At 41.5% G+C, this 19,762-nt stretch overlaps 1 protein-coding gene across 12 annotated transcripts in view; it reads right to left on the bottom strand.

The window, feature by feature from the left end:
* Positions 1 to 19,762, bottom strand: part of BMPER (BMP binding endothelial regulator) — a gene marked incomplete at its 3' end in the record, with an annotated part of 150,602 nt that overhangs the window by 60,425 nt on the left and 70,415 nt on the right. For all 12 annotated transcript variants that reach the window (XM_080383303.1, XM_080383292.1, XM_080383298.1 and 9 more), the window contains exons 7-10: positions 12,018 to 12,117; positions 8,596 to 8,705; positions 7,848 to 7,988; positions 5,492 to 5,596 (exon numbers count right to left, since the gene is read on the bottom strand). In XM_080383303.1, the coding sequence (XP_080239429.1) occupies positions 5,492 to 5,596; positions 7,848 to 7,988; positions 8,596 to 8,705; positions 12,018 to 12,117 (456 nt within the window). The remainder of the gene's footprint in view (positions 1 to 5,491; positions 5,597 to 7,847; positions 7,989 to 8,595; positions 8,706 to 12,017; positions 12,118 to 19,762) is intronic.

The raw sequence follows: 19,762 nt of genomic DNA, 5'->3' as shown, positions 1-19,762 counted from the left end.
GAGAAAGACAGGCTGATTTAATGAAAAAGGTTTTGAAGCAATGACTGTGTCATGTTGTAAGGCTGGATAAGCTTTTGAAAATAGTTCAGGTTGTGTTTGAACTCAATGCCCTGGTTACAGCTTCAAATATCAGGTGCTAAAAACAGACAGAACTATTCAAAGAGCTTCCTGGCAGTCGTATAAGAAATGAAATACTAAAAGGGTTCTCTGTTACCACTTCTCTCTTTAGAGAGAGTGTGAGACTGTTTTGGGCTCATGTATTCACGGATATCGAAAGCAGACTAGTCATTGAGTTAACAAGATCACTACCTTCTTGTGCACCTCCCAAAATACATACATTTCCTATGTACACCCTTTTAGTGGCCACACAGAGGCAATCTGCTCCACACACACTCCCCACAATTCGCCCCAAATCATTCACTTTTCCTACAAAAAGGAAGAAGGAAAGGAGGCATGGGTAGAGATCTAGTTTGACCAGATTTCTTTCATAGTTAGATCTTGTGGTACCTCTCACCAAATCATATTACCAAGCACAGACCAGTCTCCCCAGTGAAGTAAATGGGCATGCATCCAAGAATGTGCAACATCTAAAAGCAAACAATTTGGTCTTCTCATAGTAATATGGTCAAAAGGTTTGAGTCTTTATCTATCATTTGGCCCACATCAACTTTATTAATGGTTGTGTCTTGTACAAGGCTGGCCAGAAGCAGGAGGCATACCTCTGTGTATGTACATTCATGCTCCTTTTTAGTCATCATCAAATTAAAAGGCGCTCTATCTGATTTTACTTAAATTCCCTAAAGCTAACCATCAAGCTAGAGGATAAGCCTGCAAAATTTCAGACTGAACAATGTGTTTTTCCAAACACAACTGGCACGGATTATAACAGAACTTGTGGTGCTGTTGGAGCTCACCTGCATTCCCATACAGGGTAGGAAGAGGCATATGGAGCTGTGCTCCTCTCCAGCACTGACTGTTTGCTCTAACAGTAGTTGAACACAGAGGAAGTCCCCTTTGTGGGACCACTGCTTCGGTTCCCCACCGAGCAGGTGAGCAAGGAGCAGCCAGCAAGAGTGAGCAAATGGAGCTGTGCTATTCTGCCCACACCACGGTGCAGAAAAGCTCATGAAAACAGACAAGAAATAGGCGGCAGGTCTATGCAGAGAGTGGGGAAGTGAGCACAGGCAGCAAGCCTATTGCTGTGTGCTTTGCTTTCTGCCTACAGCACTGCCAAGCTCTGACAATGTGCATGGGGAGAAACGAGCTGCAAGTATCTGCTGGCAGACCGGAGCAGAGCGCACTCTGTCCTGCTCGTGCCTGATGTACCCAGACGGCATGAATGAGAGCTTGGTGATGAGTGTCCTTGGGCTCATCACCCACAAGGCACCGAAGTTCACTGTAAGCTTGTCTTTGAATGTACAACTGCATGTAGACAGACCCGAGGCACATCTGGACATGAGAAAAGGGCTGGATCGGTTTCTGTGGCAGTGTGGGCAGTGCTTAGGTATTTGTGTGACCACCAGGCCCCAGAGCAAATAGAACACCTGAGGACCAGGCTGCAACAGGGAGACGTACCAAGCACCTGCTAGGACAAAATCCTTTAAAGGAGGAACCATTAAAACTGCACAGAAATAGGGAGCTTGGCAACACATATTTGTATGAACAGAAGACGTGCAGCTGAATGCCACACACTACACTGCACAGCCTTACCTCTCCGTTTCAGTAAGAGTTGAAATCATCAGCCGAGCTGGAAGTGGCAAGAATTCAAGTGAAATTGGAATCTCCAAAGCAGCCTGCTGAGGCTGGTTACTTGAGCCACCATGTTGGCCTGAGATCCTGTTTTTGTCTTGTAGAATAAGGAAACCCATTATTGCTAACATGTGCTGCAAGAGTTCGTTAGCATTCAGGGTTCCCTTAGGAGTGGGCTAAGTGATGTGATCCCATTTTTCCCTATGAATATTTATAAGCAGACCACATTTGAGTCTATTTATTTTGGGGGATTTTTCTTCTTTTTTATGAGGTTTTCAATTTTATGTCTGAGGGTTTTATTTTCTATTTTTTTAAGGCAAGACTAATTGTGGGGGGGAAGGGGTTGTTTGGTTGTGCAATAGCAACAGCTGTTGTTTTTTTGTTCCTCATTTGGCACTAGAGTAAAAACAGCAACTTTTTGTTTGTAATAATAACAGATGTGTATAACATTAAATGCAGTCTGTGCTAGAGATGGGAGAACGTGTTCTGAATAAATTTTCAACTCACTTGAAGTTCACGGGTTCAAAATTTACCCACAAAATCGAACTCTGCAAATGTCTTCACATGCCGTGAATTTAATTCTATTAAATGTTGCACAGCCCTGGAACTCAGAGAAGGCTGTATGCTGTAAAATTCACCAGGGTCTCCTCTTATCAGTACAAAAAGAGACGTGTCCGTGACCACTGACCACTACCACAGGCTTGCATTGTTAGTGGGGAATGCAAAGGCATAAGGAGAGGAGGTGAGGTGGAAAATTATAAGGAAGGGTAATTGGAAAGGAGATGGCACAAGGCAAGAAAGAGGCTGGAGCAGGGCTAGCTAGGGCAAGTGAATAGCAAATTAGGTAAGAAAAGGTCTAAAGGGTCTCTGAAACTCAGTCTTGCCATGTGTTGAGATTACTCCCTTTCTATAAAGTATTTAAGCATGTGTTTAAGTTTAAGCACACATGGAGGGCCTACTACCTTCAGCAGGACTGGACACATGCTTAATAGCTTTGCTGGATGGGGGCCAGTGTGTACCACACCTTGCAGGCTGAAACTTCAGGTAACTGAGAGAGGGGATATATACGTGGAGTCAGTGGTCAGAAAGTAAGAAACAGAAACCACAAACCACAAGGCTCACTAGAAGCCCAAGGAGGACCGATTTTACTATAAATTTGACAGAAGCGAGATGTATTGCCTCCACTGCAGATGAAAAGAAGCTAAGAAAGACACTTCCTGTAGTTACTGATTCAGGGTTAACTGCTCCAAAAAGAAAAGAATAAAAGAAACAGAAAAATGTGCCTAGCCCTATGAAGAAAATGAAAGAAATGGCAGAAACAGTCTTAGAAAATACGTCAGCCTGCTGCCAGCACATTGAATAATACAAATGGTTGCATGGTATTGGAAATTTCTGCAGAATTACTGCTTTGAAACCCAACCTATCAAGAAATAATTGACCAAAATCTATATTGATCAATTAAATAATATTCCATTAAAAAAAAAAAAAAAAAAAAAGGCAAAAAACCACACACACAACGCCATGCAAAGAGTATTAAGACTGCATGGTAAAGCATTTAAGTCAAGGAATAATATTGTAAGTTCCTTGTGAATCTTCAATCCTCTCACACTCAGTTGTGTGTATCGTAACACAGCTTTAGTAAGATAACTTTATCTGCCTCAACACCCTGAGGGACACTGAAAAGCATTTTATTCCACAGCAGTCTTCAGCAGTCAGTAGAGATCGCTTACTGCCAGAAATACTGTGAAGAGAGAAAAGAAATGGAGTTCACATCCCTACAGTCTGCAGAGACAGCAGCATAACTCTATGCATGATATCCAGACTTTCAGTATCAGAATCACTAATATATCTTTATCTTGAATAATGTGGTTTGCTTAATTAAAGTTTATAGTTTTGTGACAGGATACTTCATCAAAGAGAGCAGAGCACAGATGAAAAGTAGAAGATTTAAATCCATTAGCATACACATTTTGCTTTAAAATTACTTGATACCCACGTGGAATAGGAAAATAAATCTCAAAGAATAAATTCTCTCGCCTGTTTGTCCTTCCAATTTAGCTTTAGAAAGAGCAGAATATAATGTGTACCTGTGGAGGAGGGTGGGTTTGCATGCAGCTGGCTGTCAACTCCGTTTTATGGAGGGGAGCAGGGTGACTGGTTAGATACTGGAGGTAATGGTGATGCAGGGTAACAAAACTGGTCTTTTCACCCCTGAGGAACTGGACCTTGTCTGAGGACACAACCCAGACATCCAGGGCTATTTAGGACTTCACATTAACCTTGGAGCAGATTGCATAGCAGCACTGACTGCATTCGTCTTTCGGTTATGCTGCCACAGGACTGTGGATGGTGAATTTTTGCCCACTACTATTTTAATTTCAGAAACCACTTCAACTGATCATTTTAATGCTCAAATTTATATATATGTGTACTGCTGAAGTGGCGCATTTCACTTAAGATCTATAAGTCATATTAGTTATTTAGTCTCGGAAGCATCTTAAAGTTCTGAAATGCATCAGCACAGGGAAAATATAAATGAGATGCAAGGTGTGCCAGGTTCTCAGCTAACAAATAATTTGGAGACGTCTTAGGAGTCTAAGCTTCCACCTCCTGCTTATACTGTGAATGGCCTGAATGGAGCAAACCTGACTGCCACAAGCCGCATCAGGTTCCCAGAGCAGCTCTATTAGTTCACACTTGGTTAGATGTATGCAACATCTCATGTGAGGCCCATTAACAGGAGAACTGCCCTCTGCAGTGAGTGCCACGGTGACAGGAGAAGGATGTCCCCTCTTCTGAGGATGCAAGCATCGCTCTAGCAGCCCACCGTCACAGCATAACAGGGAACACCAGGGTACAGACTCTCTATTCTACCACTGCTTCTGGCTGTCAGAAGTTTACACGTATAAAATTTTACAAACTAGAGTTTGTCATTTAAAACCTAGGTGTCTGTGACTCATGTTTTCCCCACTGGCTTCCAGGATGGCGAAGGAAACACTGAGGTGTAATGCTATCGACTTGGCTTTCTCTTACGCAGTTCTGTTCAAAGATCTGCCCCTACATGGTGTGCTATTTAGAGCTCCCTCTTCTGAAAGCTTAAGCAATTAAAACAAAATAATTTGTCAGTTAGAGAAATTCATGAAACCAAGGCTGACTTTAGCTTGAGGTTTCAAGTAATGCTGATTTTTGAAGCAATTAGGTAAAGTTACAATTACACCACTCCTTGGGTTCTCTTCAGATTTTCAAATACAAAATACTCAGGCTGCAACCTTAGAGAAAGTGGCATCGCTTGATTGAAATCAATTTGCATTGCTTTGTCTAATTTACATTTTCAACCAAGTATTAAGGTTCATATGCACTGAGAAATGCAAGTACAACAACTTCCTGTGGCTTGCCTCGACAATATACATGCTCTCAAAATATTAACATAGTCATCTCACCACTCTATAAGGCTATTAAATATGTGAAAGAGATGTTCCAGTGCAGATACTCAGCACAAAGAAAGTGAAAGGGAGGAGGAGAAAAGAAGCACAGAGCCTTCAGAGCAAGGTCAGTGGTGGGAAGCCTGTATTCAAGGTAGCAGTAGCACACTTGGGGAACATCAGCTTAAATTAATATGCCAGAGGATCCCTGCTTTCCAGTCTGCATTTCCCACTGCCATGCACACACTTCCAAGAAACACTGAAAAAGATAATGGTGGAGAAAAAAAGAGAAGAAAGCTCTGTTCTTTTAAAAAACTCACTTGAGGACAGCTGCTGACTGGAATGCACTGTTTCTTGCGACACTCTGTCTTGCCTTTCACACAAGCACAGATGGTGCAGTTCACAGAGGACCACATCTCTCCATCCTGCAAGAGGGAACATGATATAGTATCAGCTGGGGTGGCAACAGGAAGCTATTTCAGCAATGTATCATTGCACAAGAAAGGATGACTTTCCCTATTGGCACTGTGTCATTGTTTAGTCTAAATTATTTTGAGGTGTCTGTCCATGGCCAGCCAGATTAAAGACAAAGATCAAATTCAGCCAGGTTTTCTTCCCTTTGGTCCTCTAGGTCAGAAATTAATTTTTCCAAGGCTAACCAAATCATATTTGCATATTTGCAGTGTCCTGATTATTTGCGTTGTTTTCTCTCCAGTATGTGTCTGAGATGTGATCACACCTACCACGAATTTTCATTTAAGCTCACATAATTAGAAAAACCTGCTTCATTGGGTTGAGTGACGTCTTTAAGTTGTTGCACGTGAAAGTATTTGATTAAGATGTCAGCATATAGTGAATTTATTCCCAGATGCAGCATCATTTTGACTTAGGACAGGAATGGCTGAAAAATGAATTCTAATTTAGATTACTTACAGCATTTTCATAGATACTTGATATGCTAAACATCTGAAAATGTTTAGAAGACAGTGCGGAACTTCTCCAATGCAAAGCAGGTAAGACAGTCTACATATTGCTCTTAAAGTATTAGGTGCAGAGCAAAATATGCCTCATAGTCTTGTCCCCACTTACTTGGGAAGGATTGCTTGTGGAACTGCCCTGGATCGTTTTTACATAGTGTTGCGTTTGCCAAGTGTGGTTCCTAAAACATTCTGTCTCACCCACTTACAGTCTTGTGCTAGCCCGCTTAGAGCCAAAACGTGCATGTTTTCTGTTTAGAGGGCTGCTGTGAAAGAAGGGTGAGGATAGACCTGACAGGAACAGGCAGTCCAACCAGACAGCTGTGAACAATTACGTGCCCACCTCAACATGACGTTCTGACCAGCGAGAAAAACAGACTAAATCTGAAATACCAAGGAGCCTAACTTATTCAGCACAGCGTGCTTGGTCGAAGGCTGTGTCTCTCCCCTGCCTTTTGTTTCCAGCCCATGTTACAATTGCCTGGTGTTCCTGATGGAGCACATGTTCTTGTGGGCCTCTAATGACTGCTACGGTAACAGAATATATCCCAGCTGACTGCATGCAGCTACCTTGATTTTTTCGTCTCACAGCTGTTTTTGCGCAGGAGTACAAAAACACATTCGCTGTGCCCGTCCTACCTGTGTTAGACCATTAACTTTGACAGAGCGATGCTGGATTTGCCTTTTTGCACACAAGGCCAGAAATGGGTGTACTGTCTCGTTACTTTTTCTCACTCCATATAATACTTAGTAATATAATAAAATCTTCACAAGAAGCAGAATATTTTAGTTGGGTGCCTAAGAAGCAGGCATTTGTTCCTGAAGCACAATAGCACCAGTGTGAAAGTGCCAATCAGATGGAGTATAGTCTCAGCATACAGTAGGTTCACATGTAATTTCCAGAATAAACACTTTGGCTATGTACACAAAAGATGGAATAAATGGAAAGCAATTCTGGCTGAGCAAACCAAGTATTTGCAAAGGATTTAACATTTGATCTGATTCAAGGGTCTCTTAATTCACAGATGGCCCAGGAGGTGACAGAATCTTTTTCTGACCCAGTGTGAAAAAAGCTGCACCACTTGGAAAAACAAACAGGGTCTCAGCAATAGCAGAAGTGTTCTGCAGGGAATCCCTTGTGATTTGAAAACATTGGGTGAGAGTGCAGGAGATAACAGTTATTACATATAAGATGTCAGGGGTGCTGTCCTTAGCAGAGACATGAAAAGTAGTAAATCAAGATGTGTAACTTGCAGCCAAGATGAACTCCACAAAGCTCCTCTTGGCTCAGCTGTGGAAGAGACTCTGGATCAGCAGATAAAGCCTATGTACTACTCAGAATATCTTCTCCATGAATTTCAGTGTTTGTTTGGGAAAGCAGAGCATTACTATCTCTTACTAAAAATGCATTACTTGTCATGAAACAGCAGCTTGAATCTCTGCAAGCAGAGAAGAGAAAAACATGTCACATGAAGGAGCAACTTATCTTTAACTGCTGTGTATCAACAGAATTTACACTAACTCACAAAAAAAAAACCCAGCAGATGGCAAATTTTGAAAAACTTTGGCTCTGAGTTGTTCCATCATCAACCAGGTTGGTGAGGATTCTGCTAAAAAAGCCACAATACTAATTTACAGTAAACTCGTGTTGTTTCAGCTGTTACAATGGCATCTATTCTTGGGTCACCTGACACTTTACCTGGAAGATCTTATTGCCAAACTTGCACACTTTCACTTCCTCAGGAAAGATATAGGAGACACACTCCTTGCAGCAGTGGTCTTTTTTTTTATTGCATTCACCGGGCAGTAAGCACCTCTTCTTACACAGCACTGTTGAATCCTAGGCAAAAGGACAAAAGGAAATCATCAAATCATCACCAAGATGTCTGTGTTCCTGTGTGTCCCTACCATAACATTTCTGCTTGCTCAGTTACTGCATCCGCCCAAGCTATGGCCCAGCTGCTGTGAACAGGTCAGCTCAGAGAAAATAAAAATTATTTACCAGATTTATGGAATCTTCCATGGTTTGTGAGGCTAAAGCCCAGCTCTTACTTCTGTTGGCCTGCAAAATCTGACTGATTTGGTGACGCTAATTTTTCTGCCTAGATGCAAAAGTGCAAGTGGTCACAGTGAAAGAAATCACTGCCTTTCAGCAGAGATGTGGTAATTCACCATTTAGAAAATCTTGCACTGTAATGCAAACTTAAGGAGGATCATGCAATCTGAGTAACTTCATTTTGCATCACACAGTCAGGCACCATGTCTCAGCTGCGGCAGTCAGTAACTTTTTAAACTTTGCTAGTGCAAGTGCTCTTCAGATCAGATTCTCAAGGACCACACAAGACGCCAAAGAAGAACAGTATCGGGGCTTACAGTTCCACAGCCTACAAATTACTGCTAAGCCAGAGAACCAGCAGCACACAATACCAAAGCAATTATGGACTTACCTTACATGTACACATTGTGCAATTGTCATAAATAAACGAGGATCCGTTATCGTACACATTGCTGTGAAAGAGGCAGCTTCCAAACGGGAGGTCAAACACTTTCCTCTGTCCTGAATATAAATAAACAGTAATAGAAACAGAATGTGGTTGAAAAGATGCCATATCGTCAACAAAAATAGTAGGGCTTATTGTCACCAGACCAAATTAATGTGCAATGTGTCATTTGCTATGTATTTCCATTTTGGTGTGAAAAAAATAGGTACTTTTAACAGCTGACTGTTCTTCTAGCACACATTCATCTGTACAAATTCTACCGTGGGAGGGAAAATAAATATGATTTATGGCATGCTTATATTGCAAAAATCCTTCTTCTCCTTCTCACCATAAAGTGCACAGTGCAGCTAAAGGCATAAAAGCTAAGCACTGCAAACTCTTAGGGTAGGTACACTTAGACTAGTTTAAACAGCCTTTAACTTAATGCAATAACTTATCAAATAAAGCAGCCTTAACTGGTTTTAGCGTATCTACCTCAGGGGTTCACAGCAGCCAAACTAAAGCAACTCAGTGACACTGATGCAAAAAAGCCACAGGTGTTGTTTGGTCTCTTTAAGATAGCTTGGTGTACTGTTTTCACACAAGGCTGCAAGAAATACATGCATTTGCATCATTTATGAGCAGATTGAGGGCAACACAAGATATTTAGTTTCCATAACCCATAAAATATTTGGGTTTCATGGGAGTGAGGCAAGGTTTAGAGCACTACACAGGGAAGGCAGCACCAATATCAAATCCTTCCTGAAGTCCTGCAATCCTGCAAGCACTTTCAAATCCAAGCTGCAACACACTTTGCAGTTCTGCAAGCTTTTGTTATTCCTCAGCTTCTTTCCCAGCAGGTTATTTTACACAAGTGACCGTTATGACACATGAACATGAGCTCTTCATAAAAACACTGTATTTATCTTCCTGGTTTTGAATACCCTCCCCTGTTTACTTTTGGTGGCAGCCAGCTAATAAGTTATTTTATGAGTGGCTGCCAGTCTCCCAGCTTATAATTTCTGAGGTCTGATGTTAAATAGGCATCAATTCCAAGGTAGGGAATGGCCACTGTAAGTACATGCAGTAGGTCAGTAAGTACTAGGTCAATACTTTAGCTCTCAAACCACCAGGTCTTGACACATTGTAATTCCTTCCTTTTTTGATAATTCTTGATAAATGTAGAACAGCTTAAAAGATAATGGTTCCATTTTACTTTGAGATACAAGCAAAAAAAAAAGGATATGCACACAACAAAATCCATTGGATTAGCATTGAGTTTTTACAAATTAATGTTAAATTAACTATTAAACAGAAGTTAAGAAATAATTGCTATTGTTCAGTTAAAGACAATTTGAACATCTCTCTCTTGCAAATTAACTACCTTGGACTAATCTGTGCTTGCACAACCAGCCTTCCTTTTATGTGCATCTTTCTGAAAAGGTTTAATTTGTCTTGCAGGACTGACATATGAAATCAGTTGAGGATGCTCAGTAGCCCTAAAAGGAACTGGTCTACATACATGCATCACTTATGGGCAAAGCCTAGCTGTAGTCCTGCCTGTAATAACACTTCTATTGCTATATGTGGGGCCAGGACTTCAATTGCATAACTTACATCAACAAGTGAACAAAAGCCCAGTTCTGTCTTACAGCCTCTTGCCATGCCTTGCAAACCACCCAGCACAATTCCAGGTGGCCAACCCGGTTCAAATAGCTGGTAAAAAAAACACTGAGAAAGGAGCTACCACTTTAAAAGACGTGGTGGTAAAGATATTGGCTTAATGGTCAGCTTTTCTGGCTCACAAACACTAGCTAAACTAATAACTCAAGTCCCAGTAGAGTCCACATCATTCTTCTGAGCTATATATGCTGAGCATCAGGAATTCAATTGCAGGGAGGTCCTCCATATGATACTTTAAAAACCATGCCTCAGCATCCCTGAAAGTGTTTCTCTTTCCCAATTGCCATGCAGTGTTCTACACCTCCCTTGGCTCTACCTCCACTCCAAAACTTTCAACACTTCCCTGTGAACAGACATTATCTATTCACAGATACATGACATATTTCAGAGCAAAGACCACATAAAATAGAAATCATTATTATATAGTAAATGCATTTACAGACATTTCTAAGAGGGAAAAAAGAATCTGTAGAAAAATCCCCATGAAGCAGTGAAAAATTAAAGCTGGGTTTTGAATGCCCAGATCAAGGAGGTGAAGGCCCGGTTGGGAAAGCACAGAGTAGAGAGGACAAGCGTAGTTTACAGAAGGAAAGGAAAAATGCCTTCAGCCAAAATAGAAGCTTGATGTTTGGATTGTTCTCCTCTCCATTTAATTCCTCTCCTGTATTACTCTCTGGTGATGTGGTTAAATGTTCCAGGCAGATATTTATCTATAGCATGCCTCAATTACAAACTAACTAACTAAATAAATAAATTCAGGTTTGTTTCAAGCAGTTAAAAATGTTAAAGTATTATGAGAAGCTGGAACTCTCTATGGCTTGCTGTTTCCAAAGCTAGACCTCTCTGTTCCCCTAACCTGGCTCTGGAAATAGGACTTGGGTATTAGCAAAGATATAGTTAAAAGGACAAAATGTTTCTCTTGAAAAACTGGGAGCTATCAGCTCTGAAAATTTTCCAGAGTGAGTTACAACTTCATAGACCAAATTAAAACTAGGGTACGTGGTAGGATGAGAGGGATACATGCTGAGGAATGTTAACCTGTGGGATCTGTGGACTTGGGAAGAGTGAAATAAGGTCATAAGTCACTGCCTTCCTTGGCATGGCTTGGAAGAACTTGCCGTTCTTAGAGGTCAGTGACTTAATCCTTTAAAATGTGTTGGAAAGACGTAATTGAAAATATTCCTGGCTGAAACTGTGATTCCACCTTAAGAAGGCAACCATGAAGCAGACTCCTGGGTCCCTGGCCTCTCTGTAAACAGCATCTAAGAATGCAGTTTCAGTCCAGAAGTTTCCTCTGACCTGCATTTCCTCAAAAACAAGAATGCAAATGCACACTTGAATAAAAATATGAGCTGCTGAGGCCTTTTTCTTGTGGCAAACTCCAGCAAAATATTTCCTCCCACCTCAAAATTCTTTGTAAAATATGCAGTGAAGGTGGGAAACATCTCTATATTTGTCTCTCTAACCCAGCCAGCGAGTCTCTGTTCAAATGCTTCTCTGCAGGTGCTTGCTTAGTACCACCCATCACAACCCTGCACGCTGACACCGAGTACCTGTTAAAACCTGTAGATTATAAACTCCACTGAGCAATACTGTCTCTTCCACCTCCCAGAATTTACCAGTATTGTAAAATACTGGTATAAGAGATGCTACGCAGAAACGTATCATATTAATTACAAAATTCCCAGGAAAAAAAACCCACTCACCTAAGCATTTGGGGCAACACTGTCCAGCAGGAATGTGACTGAGGTGCTGGGGACATGAAAGAATGGGGCAGACTTCTTGGATGCACTGTGTCCTTCCACCCTGAAGGAAAATAGGCTCAGTTAGAAAAAAAAACAAAGCAAAATGTCAAATAGACATGCACACACCCACACAGACGGGTAACAAGTCTTGAAAAGCCTTAGCCAAAGCAGTATTTGCCAACAGAAATTTCTGCTTGCATCAGGCATAAAAGGAATGTGTACAACTGTCCTTCAACACTTTCTATATTGCTTGCAGAGACCTTGGATTATTCATATTTTTTAATTCCTTCAAGCAATGAATGTAATAGCTGAAGAAACAATATTTCTTGGTGGATATGAGAAAACCAGGGAGAATAAAATCATTATCCATGAACCCTTCCGGATGTTCAAACAAGTTATTGAGCAATTTTTTACATTATTCTTCACCTCCTGTGCCATGCCCTTCTAGGCTTGTCTGGGACAGGGATTAAGTGCTGAAGCAAGATGAGAGCAGGTGTTCTTCCACTATGCTAGTGACCTCAGAAACCAAATAAGCCAAAATCACTTAAGAAAGCACATTCTTGTTAGCCTTAGAGTCCAACTATGTAAACCCAGAAGGTCTGCTTTCTTCAGAAGACTGAAAACCAAGAGGGCATATGAAATTTTGAGAATGAATGTGGGGGGAAAACAGAAAAAATAAGCAACCTGGACAGGATATATCCTAGTGTATCAATAAATATCAGAAAGAGAGAGGCAAAAAGCACAGCAAAGAGGAAAGCACAATATATGTACGTCTAAGATTAAATCAGGCAAGTGATCTTTGTTCTCATTCTGCTCTGTTGCCTGATTACTTCACTGTGCTTATAGAATACTGTGTTAAGCTCTGGACCCTCTGCCAACATGTGATGCATATGCTTATGAGAGGTCCAGGTTGTTAAACTTTAAAAATCAGTCCGCCTTTGTCTCAACAAGGGAAGTCAGCCCTTTTCATCCAACTGCCTGCCTTGTTTATCACTCAGAGCTGCAGGCTCATCCCAACAATAAGCTTTGTGTTCCTGGATGCCGTGATGGAAGACTTATGAACAGTCTCCTCCCACCTACATGCTGGATGCCTCTCAGGGCTCCCCGGGGAAAGATGGAAAAAGCCGTTCATTTTGAAGAGCTCTGTGCCTAAAATGATGGTATGCCATTCCACTCCTAATGGCCTCAGTGAATCATGTAAAAGCTTTTACATACAGGCAGACCCGCATAACGCTATTATACAGAAAACAACATACTGACTGTACCCCCATTCTACAATGAGTTTTCAGGCACTGAAGTGTACCTGTCCCGTGGGGCTACCAAAGCATCCTGAATGCACATGGCTAAGGACTGCTCGTAATTCTTTCACTGCAGCATGCAGGAACACAGAGTTTATTGTAGGCTGAAATGACTGCTCTAAATTAAGGGTCAGACCAGCAACTTGACAAAACTAAATGAATTCTTCGCTGATGTTCCTTATGATGCTCAGGGAATAGCTCTGTGAGAGGAGACACAGGTGCAGAATGAAAGAGAAAATACCAAAGAGGGCTCTCTGAAGCAGTGCCGTCATTCAGCCCAGGGAAAAAGGCTAAGAGAAGACAAAGTTCAAACTTCGGTGACAATTCAACAAATGGGAAAGTAGGGCATGGAGACCTCAGACAACCTGGTGACAGGATCAGGGTTACAACTGTGGAAGATAAACCACCGGTCCTTTCTTGCAACCTTGCTTCTGTGTTTAAGACTCACATATTCTATGCCTCTGTGGAACTGCTCTGGAGTCTGGGTTCTCTGACAGATTAAATCAAAGCTCAGGATTAGCACGTTATTGAGACATTGCCTTTGCAGCCTGTTGTACAGATATTTTTTAAAATACAGAATGCCATGGATAATGTAAAATATTTCTTCATTTCAGCCTTTTGTTTATAGCTTCTTTTTTACCTCTTCTATTGGCCTCTCCTCTGCACAAAACAAAGTAGTATAGTTGCATCTCTCTCTTTAGCCTACTGCTACTCCTGCTTCCAGCTGTAGCACTGCTTTTTAACACCAAACTATTATCTAACTTGCTGCTGTCCCAGATAGGTGCTTCCAGGCTTGAATATCATGCTAGGGTGCAAGTTCAAAGACAGTCTGAAACAAATCAACCTGTAGCATTTAAATAAGAGTAATTCTACTTGCCCTACAGAGCTTAGACAGAGAGCTTATTGGGCACTATAAGGAAATATCAAAACCTACACAATATTCCTGTTTTCTTAAAAGCCTCAGTCATTGCAATTCAAACCACACAACGCATTCAGAATACCAGCTTTCAAAGCAGTATTAACTAGTGCTGCCAGTGCTTTAAATTGCATGGAATAGAGCCGTGTAGAAAAAACAGTGCAACAAAAGTTCAACAAAAAAATCAAGGGAAAAAATAACTCTGGAGAGCAAAAAGATTGGCTCTGGATGGCCTAAGCCAGGGTGGGAACTGCACAGTAAACACCTTGCCTCCTCCACCTCCCAATTACATCTACAGCTTTTAGCTCACATTTCCCTGTTAAGCATAACATCTCCCAGGCAGCCAGAATATTCCAGGTCCAAAGCAGCACCTTCCAGTAAAATCAAACCTGAACTGGAAGCCAGCACAGACCAATAAAGTACAAATGACATCTGCTTCCTGTGAGAAATGCTATTCAAGAGCTAAGCAAATAAATCCTTGAGCAATAGCTAATGTGAAGCCTTAATCAGGGGATGCTGCTGCAGTCCACAGTCCTCTGGAGGTAACAGATTTGTAAGAAAGCTACAGCCTACAATGAAAAGATTCACTTTTCACCTCAGAGACAAACAAAACCACTGAAACTCCTGCCACCACTTTGTAGCTGCAAAACAGAGCAAGAGGCTCCCCAGCATCGGCTCAGAGGGTGTTATGGGCTGAGGTGTTATCTCAGCAGCTTCCTCAAGAGATGGAAAAGAGAAGATGAAATAGCACTTTCTAACTCTCCCATGAAAGGTCCATCTTTGAGAAAGACAGATAATGAGTCTTCCCTAAAATTAAAGCATGAAGCTGGTCTAGCTACCCGCCCATCCACTTCTGCTAAGCTCCTACCTTGACTATGATACTTCGCTGTTCAATAAGGACACAAGAAACTTGGCAGAGTTGAGAGACGCGCCCATCCAGGCTGTGGCTGACTTCACTGGAGACACTGGATGAGGGACAGAGCGCAGTTTCTGGGCAGGCTACCCACATGCCTGGTGCACAGCACGTATGCAGCCTGTGTGCTAGGGCAGACGGAGGGAAAAATGTCTGCAGAAAAAACTGTCTGTCCAAAAACTCTCCAAAGGCTGGCAGCCTGCTGCAACTCATCTTCAAGAGCCTTGAGCTTCATCTACCATTAGGGTGAGAACAGTGACCATCAACAACAGAGCTGCCCTTGCCATAAGCAGATTTTGAAAGCACTTAGGAAATCTCAGAACAGAGGTTTCCATACTCCCAATTTGTTTGCTACTGACAATGAGCATATCTAAACTTAATAATATTTTATATGTATGTTATTTAATGCTAAAGGTTAACTTCAGTATTATCGAGAACCATGTTTCTTGTGGGCATCTCATTTTCCATTTTACTTTCAGAATTTATCTCTGTGCTTTAGTGAAACTATAAATCATCTGAAAAAGATTCCTCCCTAGTTTTGCCTTATGTTCACCTTGTGCTTGAAAGACTCTGCTAATCCTCCAACAGAAGTAAAATTTCCATTGATTTTGCAGAATATTTTGTCTAAGTTCTGGTATTAGGATTCAGCCCGCAGTGGATTGTAGGCATTTACTTTTAACTTTCATTCTAGAAGAAGTGTGAAAGGTTTTATTTGTCACCAGTGAGGCTATCCTTACAGGGGAAAAAACAAAACAAAACAAAACAAAACCATAAAGAAATATCAAAATTTCATTTCTCTCAACTGCAGGATACATATTCCAGATATTTAGAGCAAGGTCAGACACATACTGTCACCTCAGCAGGGGTTGCTGTAAGAACTAAGACAGATGTTCAAGGATGTCTCCAGCTATGAATAAAGATTTTACACCACCAGCATGACAAATACCTTTGGAAGTTCAACAGGGTCACTACTGAGCAAGTCTGCCCCATGCCAGTGGCAAAAGAAGCCAAATAAACACAAAACTCTATGACTGTTTGTCTTCAACTGCTCTAGTGCAAGTGGAGGTGACTACAGACACCATGGACATATTAAGAGTCATTATAATTTTTGTGACAGCTATGGCATAAAGGCAATGAATAGAAATCTGCTGATAAAGAAAGAGACATATCATTTGAGATTCATGTAATGATGAATATTATCAGTCTGGAAAAAAAAAGATTAAAGCATACTAGGACTCCTGTTTCACTCCACCACATTCGCTGATGTGTATAAGGCTTCCTGCGTAAACTGGATAGTGTATGGGCTTGCATACAGTTGTTGGTCAACAGGAATTCTGTCTAATATATTAACTACTGTGTGATAGTAAAGACTTCCACAAACTCCCAGACATGTGCTAAATACACAAAAGAGGTCAGAAACATGTGCTATGCAAACATCTTCAAAATGCTCCTGGAATCACACACTTGTAAACCCATACCTTGAGTTTACAATCAATTGTACAATCCCTCATGTATCATGGAAGTAGACTTCAGGGACAAAAATGAGAGGACACTGTATTTAGAGTGTGGGTTTAATCTGGAAATAAAATAGGTGTTCCCTCCCAAATCAAATGAAATACACTCTGATTCATGTAAGAATGCAGATACAGTGCGTGGCAGACAGCCTTTGGAAGTAACCTCACCCTTACACAGTATTTGAGGGTCCCCAAAACAGTGGTGTCATATACAGTGAGAGTTCCCTGAAAGGGTCATGGGAGGGAGAAGGTTTTTAGGAAATGCACAAAGTAGTAAAACAGTTCTCAGCATAAAAGCAAAGAGCACATCAATCAGTTCAGCAAACAGACAGACGGACAAGCCAGAGCTTCCCACATCCCTGCACCGTGATCTGTTGTCTAGACTAGGATTTTAAAAATGCCTCTTTAGAAAGTATTGGATAAAATTCAGAATAGGGAAGTCTTGAGCTTCATTTCAAAACTGCAGGTATTTATACTGTCTCGTGTGTGTTAGATTTTTAAACGCCGATCTAGATCTCAAATCCTATTTGCTGAGATATCACTGATATAGGAAGGCTTTAGAAAGCGGTCCTAGTGACAGTCTAAAGTGGTGTCCTAAGAACCACATGGGCAGCAAATACTCTAAAGAGCTCACCTTCATTTTAATACCAGATCATGCAGATTGGTGTGGATACAAATTACTGTCTTAAATGTCATAAAAATTACCCAAAATGTATATAGATTACATATGATAAGATGACAGACTCTTATGAATAAATTTCTAGAGCAAAACTCTGGGCAAAGCAAAGGCACAATTCTTAAACTATCCTTTCCCATTGATTTCTCTGAAGTCTGCTACAAAAGCATTCCTTGATACAGCCAAGAGGAGGCTTAAAAACTCCACCAGTTTCTAGCAGGTAAAAGTTTGACTCTACACCTCTTCCTCCATGTGCATCCTTATGATACAAGTAGTTAGGTGTACTCTTTATGTCATAAACAAGCTGTATTAATAAGAAAGCTTGATTAATGTAACTTATTGTTAATGTATTAATTAATGTAAATTATTGTCCCCAAGCTCCTAGCAAATTGCAAGCATGGTTACAAAGTGTCACAGTTAGAACATCTTGACCTAAAACCAGGAACCTCATTCTTTTGGAAGTTAATCCGTATGTGGTTGTATCCAGCTGCAGAGGAATTAACTAAATTATCCATTAGTTAGTAATTTATGGTAGGATGAAGCTTCTAAATACTGTCATGCTTTCCATCAACCAAATACCATGTGTACAAAGTGACTCGTCTTAAGTGCCAAGCCAATCCAGTCTTGCCATCTATTCCACTTCTCAAGAGCCACATTTCCTGGAATTGCTTAGATGAAGGAAAGAATTTTTTTCTTTTCCAGAAGGAAGTGGTGTGCTGCATTTGCTGAAATATCACAGCATCCTCCTAGAGAGTGAAGTACACTGTGCTGGGGTATAGCTCTCCACTTTGAAACTGGACTGCTGGGGAGCTGCTGGTCCTGGTTCTTTCAAGTTTTGAAACACAATTTGCACCAACTCTCCTGTAAGAGGAGGTGGAGAACCAGTGTATTTTTTGGCCTTGGGTGACAGGGAACATTCTGGAAAATGAAATGTTAGGTTGCACAGTAGCTTGCTTTAAGTATGCACAGGCAGAGACACTGCTCCTAAAATTTCACAGTTGCTGGAACTGCAGCAGGGCTCCTTGGGGAAGGTCAGGTGGTGCTCTGCTCTTAGCCAGGGGACTCAGTGCAACCAGCACTTGGTCGTATTTCTCCTGTCTAATAGCGCTTTGCAGAAGGATTGTTGGGATTATATTGCATCTGGCTTCACAATCCGGCTGAAATCAAATCACTTGCTGACCCACCAGCCTAGCTACAGAGTCGAGCAGCTGAACAGCCAGCAACCCTCTGGGCTCCAGGGCTTATGCAGTGAGCTCTTGGCTCTGTTGAAAGTGATGTTGTAAATAGCCCCTCTTCACCTGGAAGCCATGAAAGGTTTAATCACGGTGTGTACTTTTCCCCTTTCAGGCTGATTTCCTAAGGAAAGAAGGCTCATGCAGGCACAAACTGGGCACACCTGTGGCTTGTGAATCCCTCATCAGCCTCAGCCACAGATGATCGAGGGACTCCTCTGAAAAAGGTATATAGACATAAAATAGCAAAAATCGAAATAGCATTGCGATCTCAAGGACATGAAGTTCCTGCAAGTTTTGTCAAAACCAGACTGCTGCAGACAGCAGGGCCCAGTTTCTTTCCCAGAAAGGACACTGGAAAGCATCCCAGTGTCAGGCAGAAGCTGGTCCAGGCAACATCTCCCACACCTCCTGCCTTTTGCTTGGTGCTTGTGTCATCTGCACTGCAGGAAAACTCAGATTATTGCAGTTAGGGCAGATAAAGGAGCAAGGGCCACACATCCATAGAAACAGAACTTCATTACTTCTGCTGCTCCTGGAACAATATCTCTATTCCTAGGTTAGCAGGGGCAATGGGACATAAAACAGATCTGTGTCCATACCCATTGCACCATTCCCATGAGATGAGGCATTTTTCTTCCTCGCTTTCCTGTTTTCTTTTCCCCAGTACCTATGCAGATTCAAGATACCTGTGTTCCAGACTGGCCTGCAACTACCCTGAGTGCTGGATGCTTTCAGCTGGAGCCTACATACTTATTCTGCTTTGGAAACTTTTATCTTACTAATCCTTCTCCTGGACTCCTCAAGAACTCAGGCTTTTCCAGGGATAGACCTGTTTCTCTCAATAAATCTCTCCTGCAAGCAGACATAATGTGTCCCGCAAATTATTTTGTCTTTCGTTAGGTACTCCTTAACATCTCTAAAGTTACATGCAGAAAGGCAAAGCTTTCAACTCTAATATAAGTGCCTACTCCTTCTTCTGCTAGCTGATAGTGAGTTAAAAAAATCGACAGTATCTTTCCATAGCTCAGAGATGCATGGATTCATGCTACACCTCAAACACCTCTGTGCGCTGCTTAATTCTCCCAGGCACTGTTCCCAGCAGCAGAGCATCACTTCTCAGAATATTTTTCCCAGCAAAAGAGCATCTAGAAAGT

The sequence above is a fragment of the Falco punctatus genome (assembly GCF_963210335.1).
Source record: "Falco punctatus genome assembly, chromosome: 4".
In the NCBI taxonomy this organism is placed as follows: Eukaryota; Metazoa; Chordata; class Aves; order Falconiformes; family Falconidae; genus Falco; species Falco punctatus.
The sequence above is the reverse complement of the archived record's forward strand: the minus strand, read 5'-3'. Positions and strand labels throughout refer to the sequence as shown.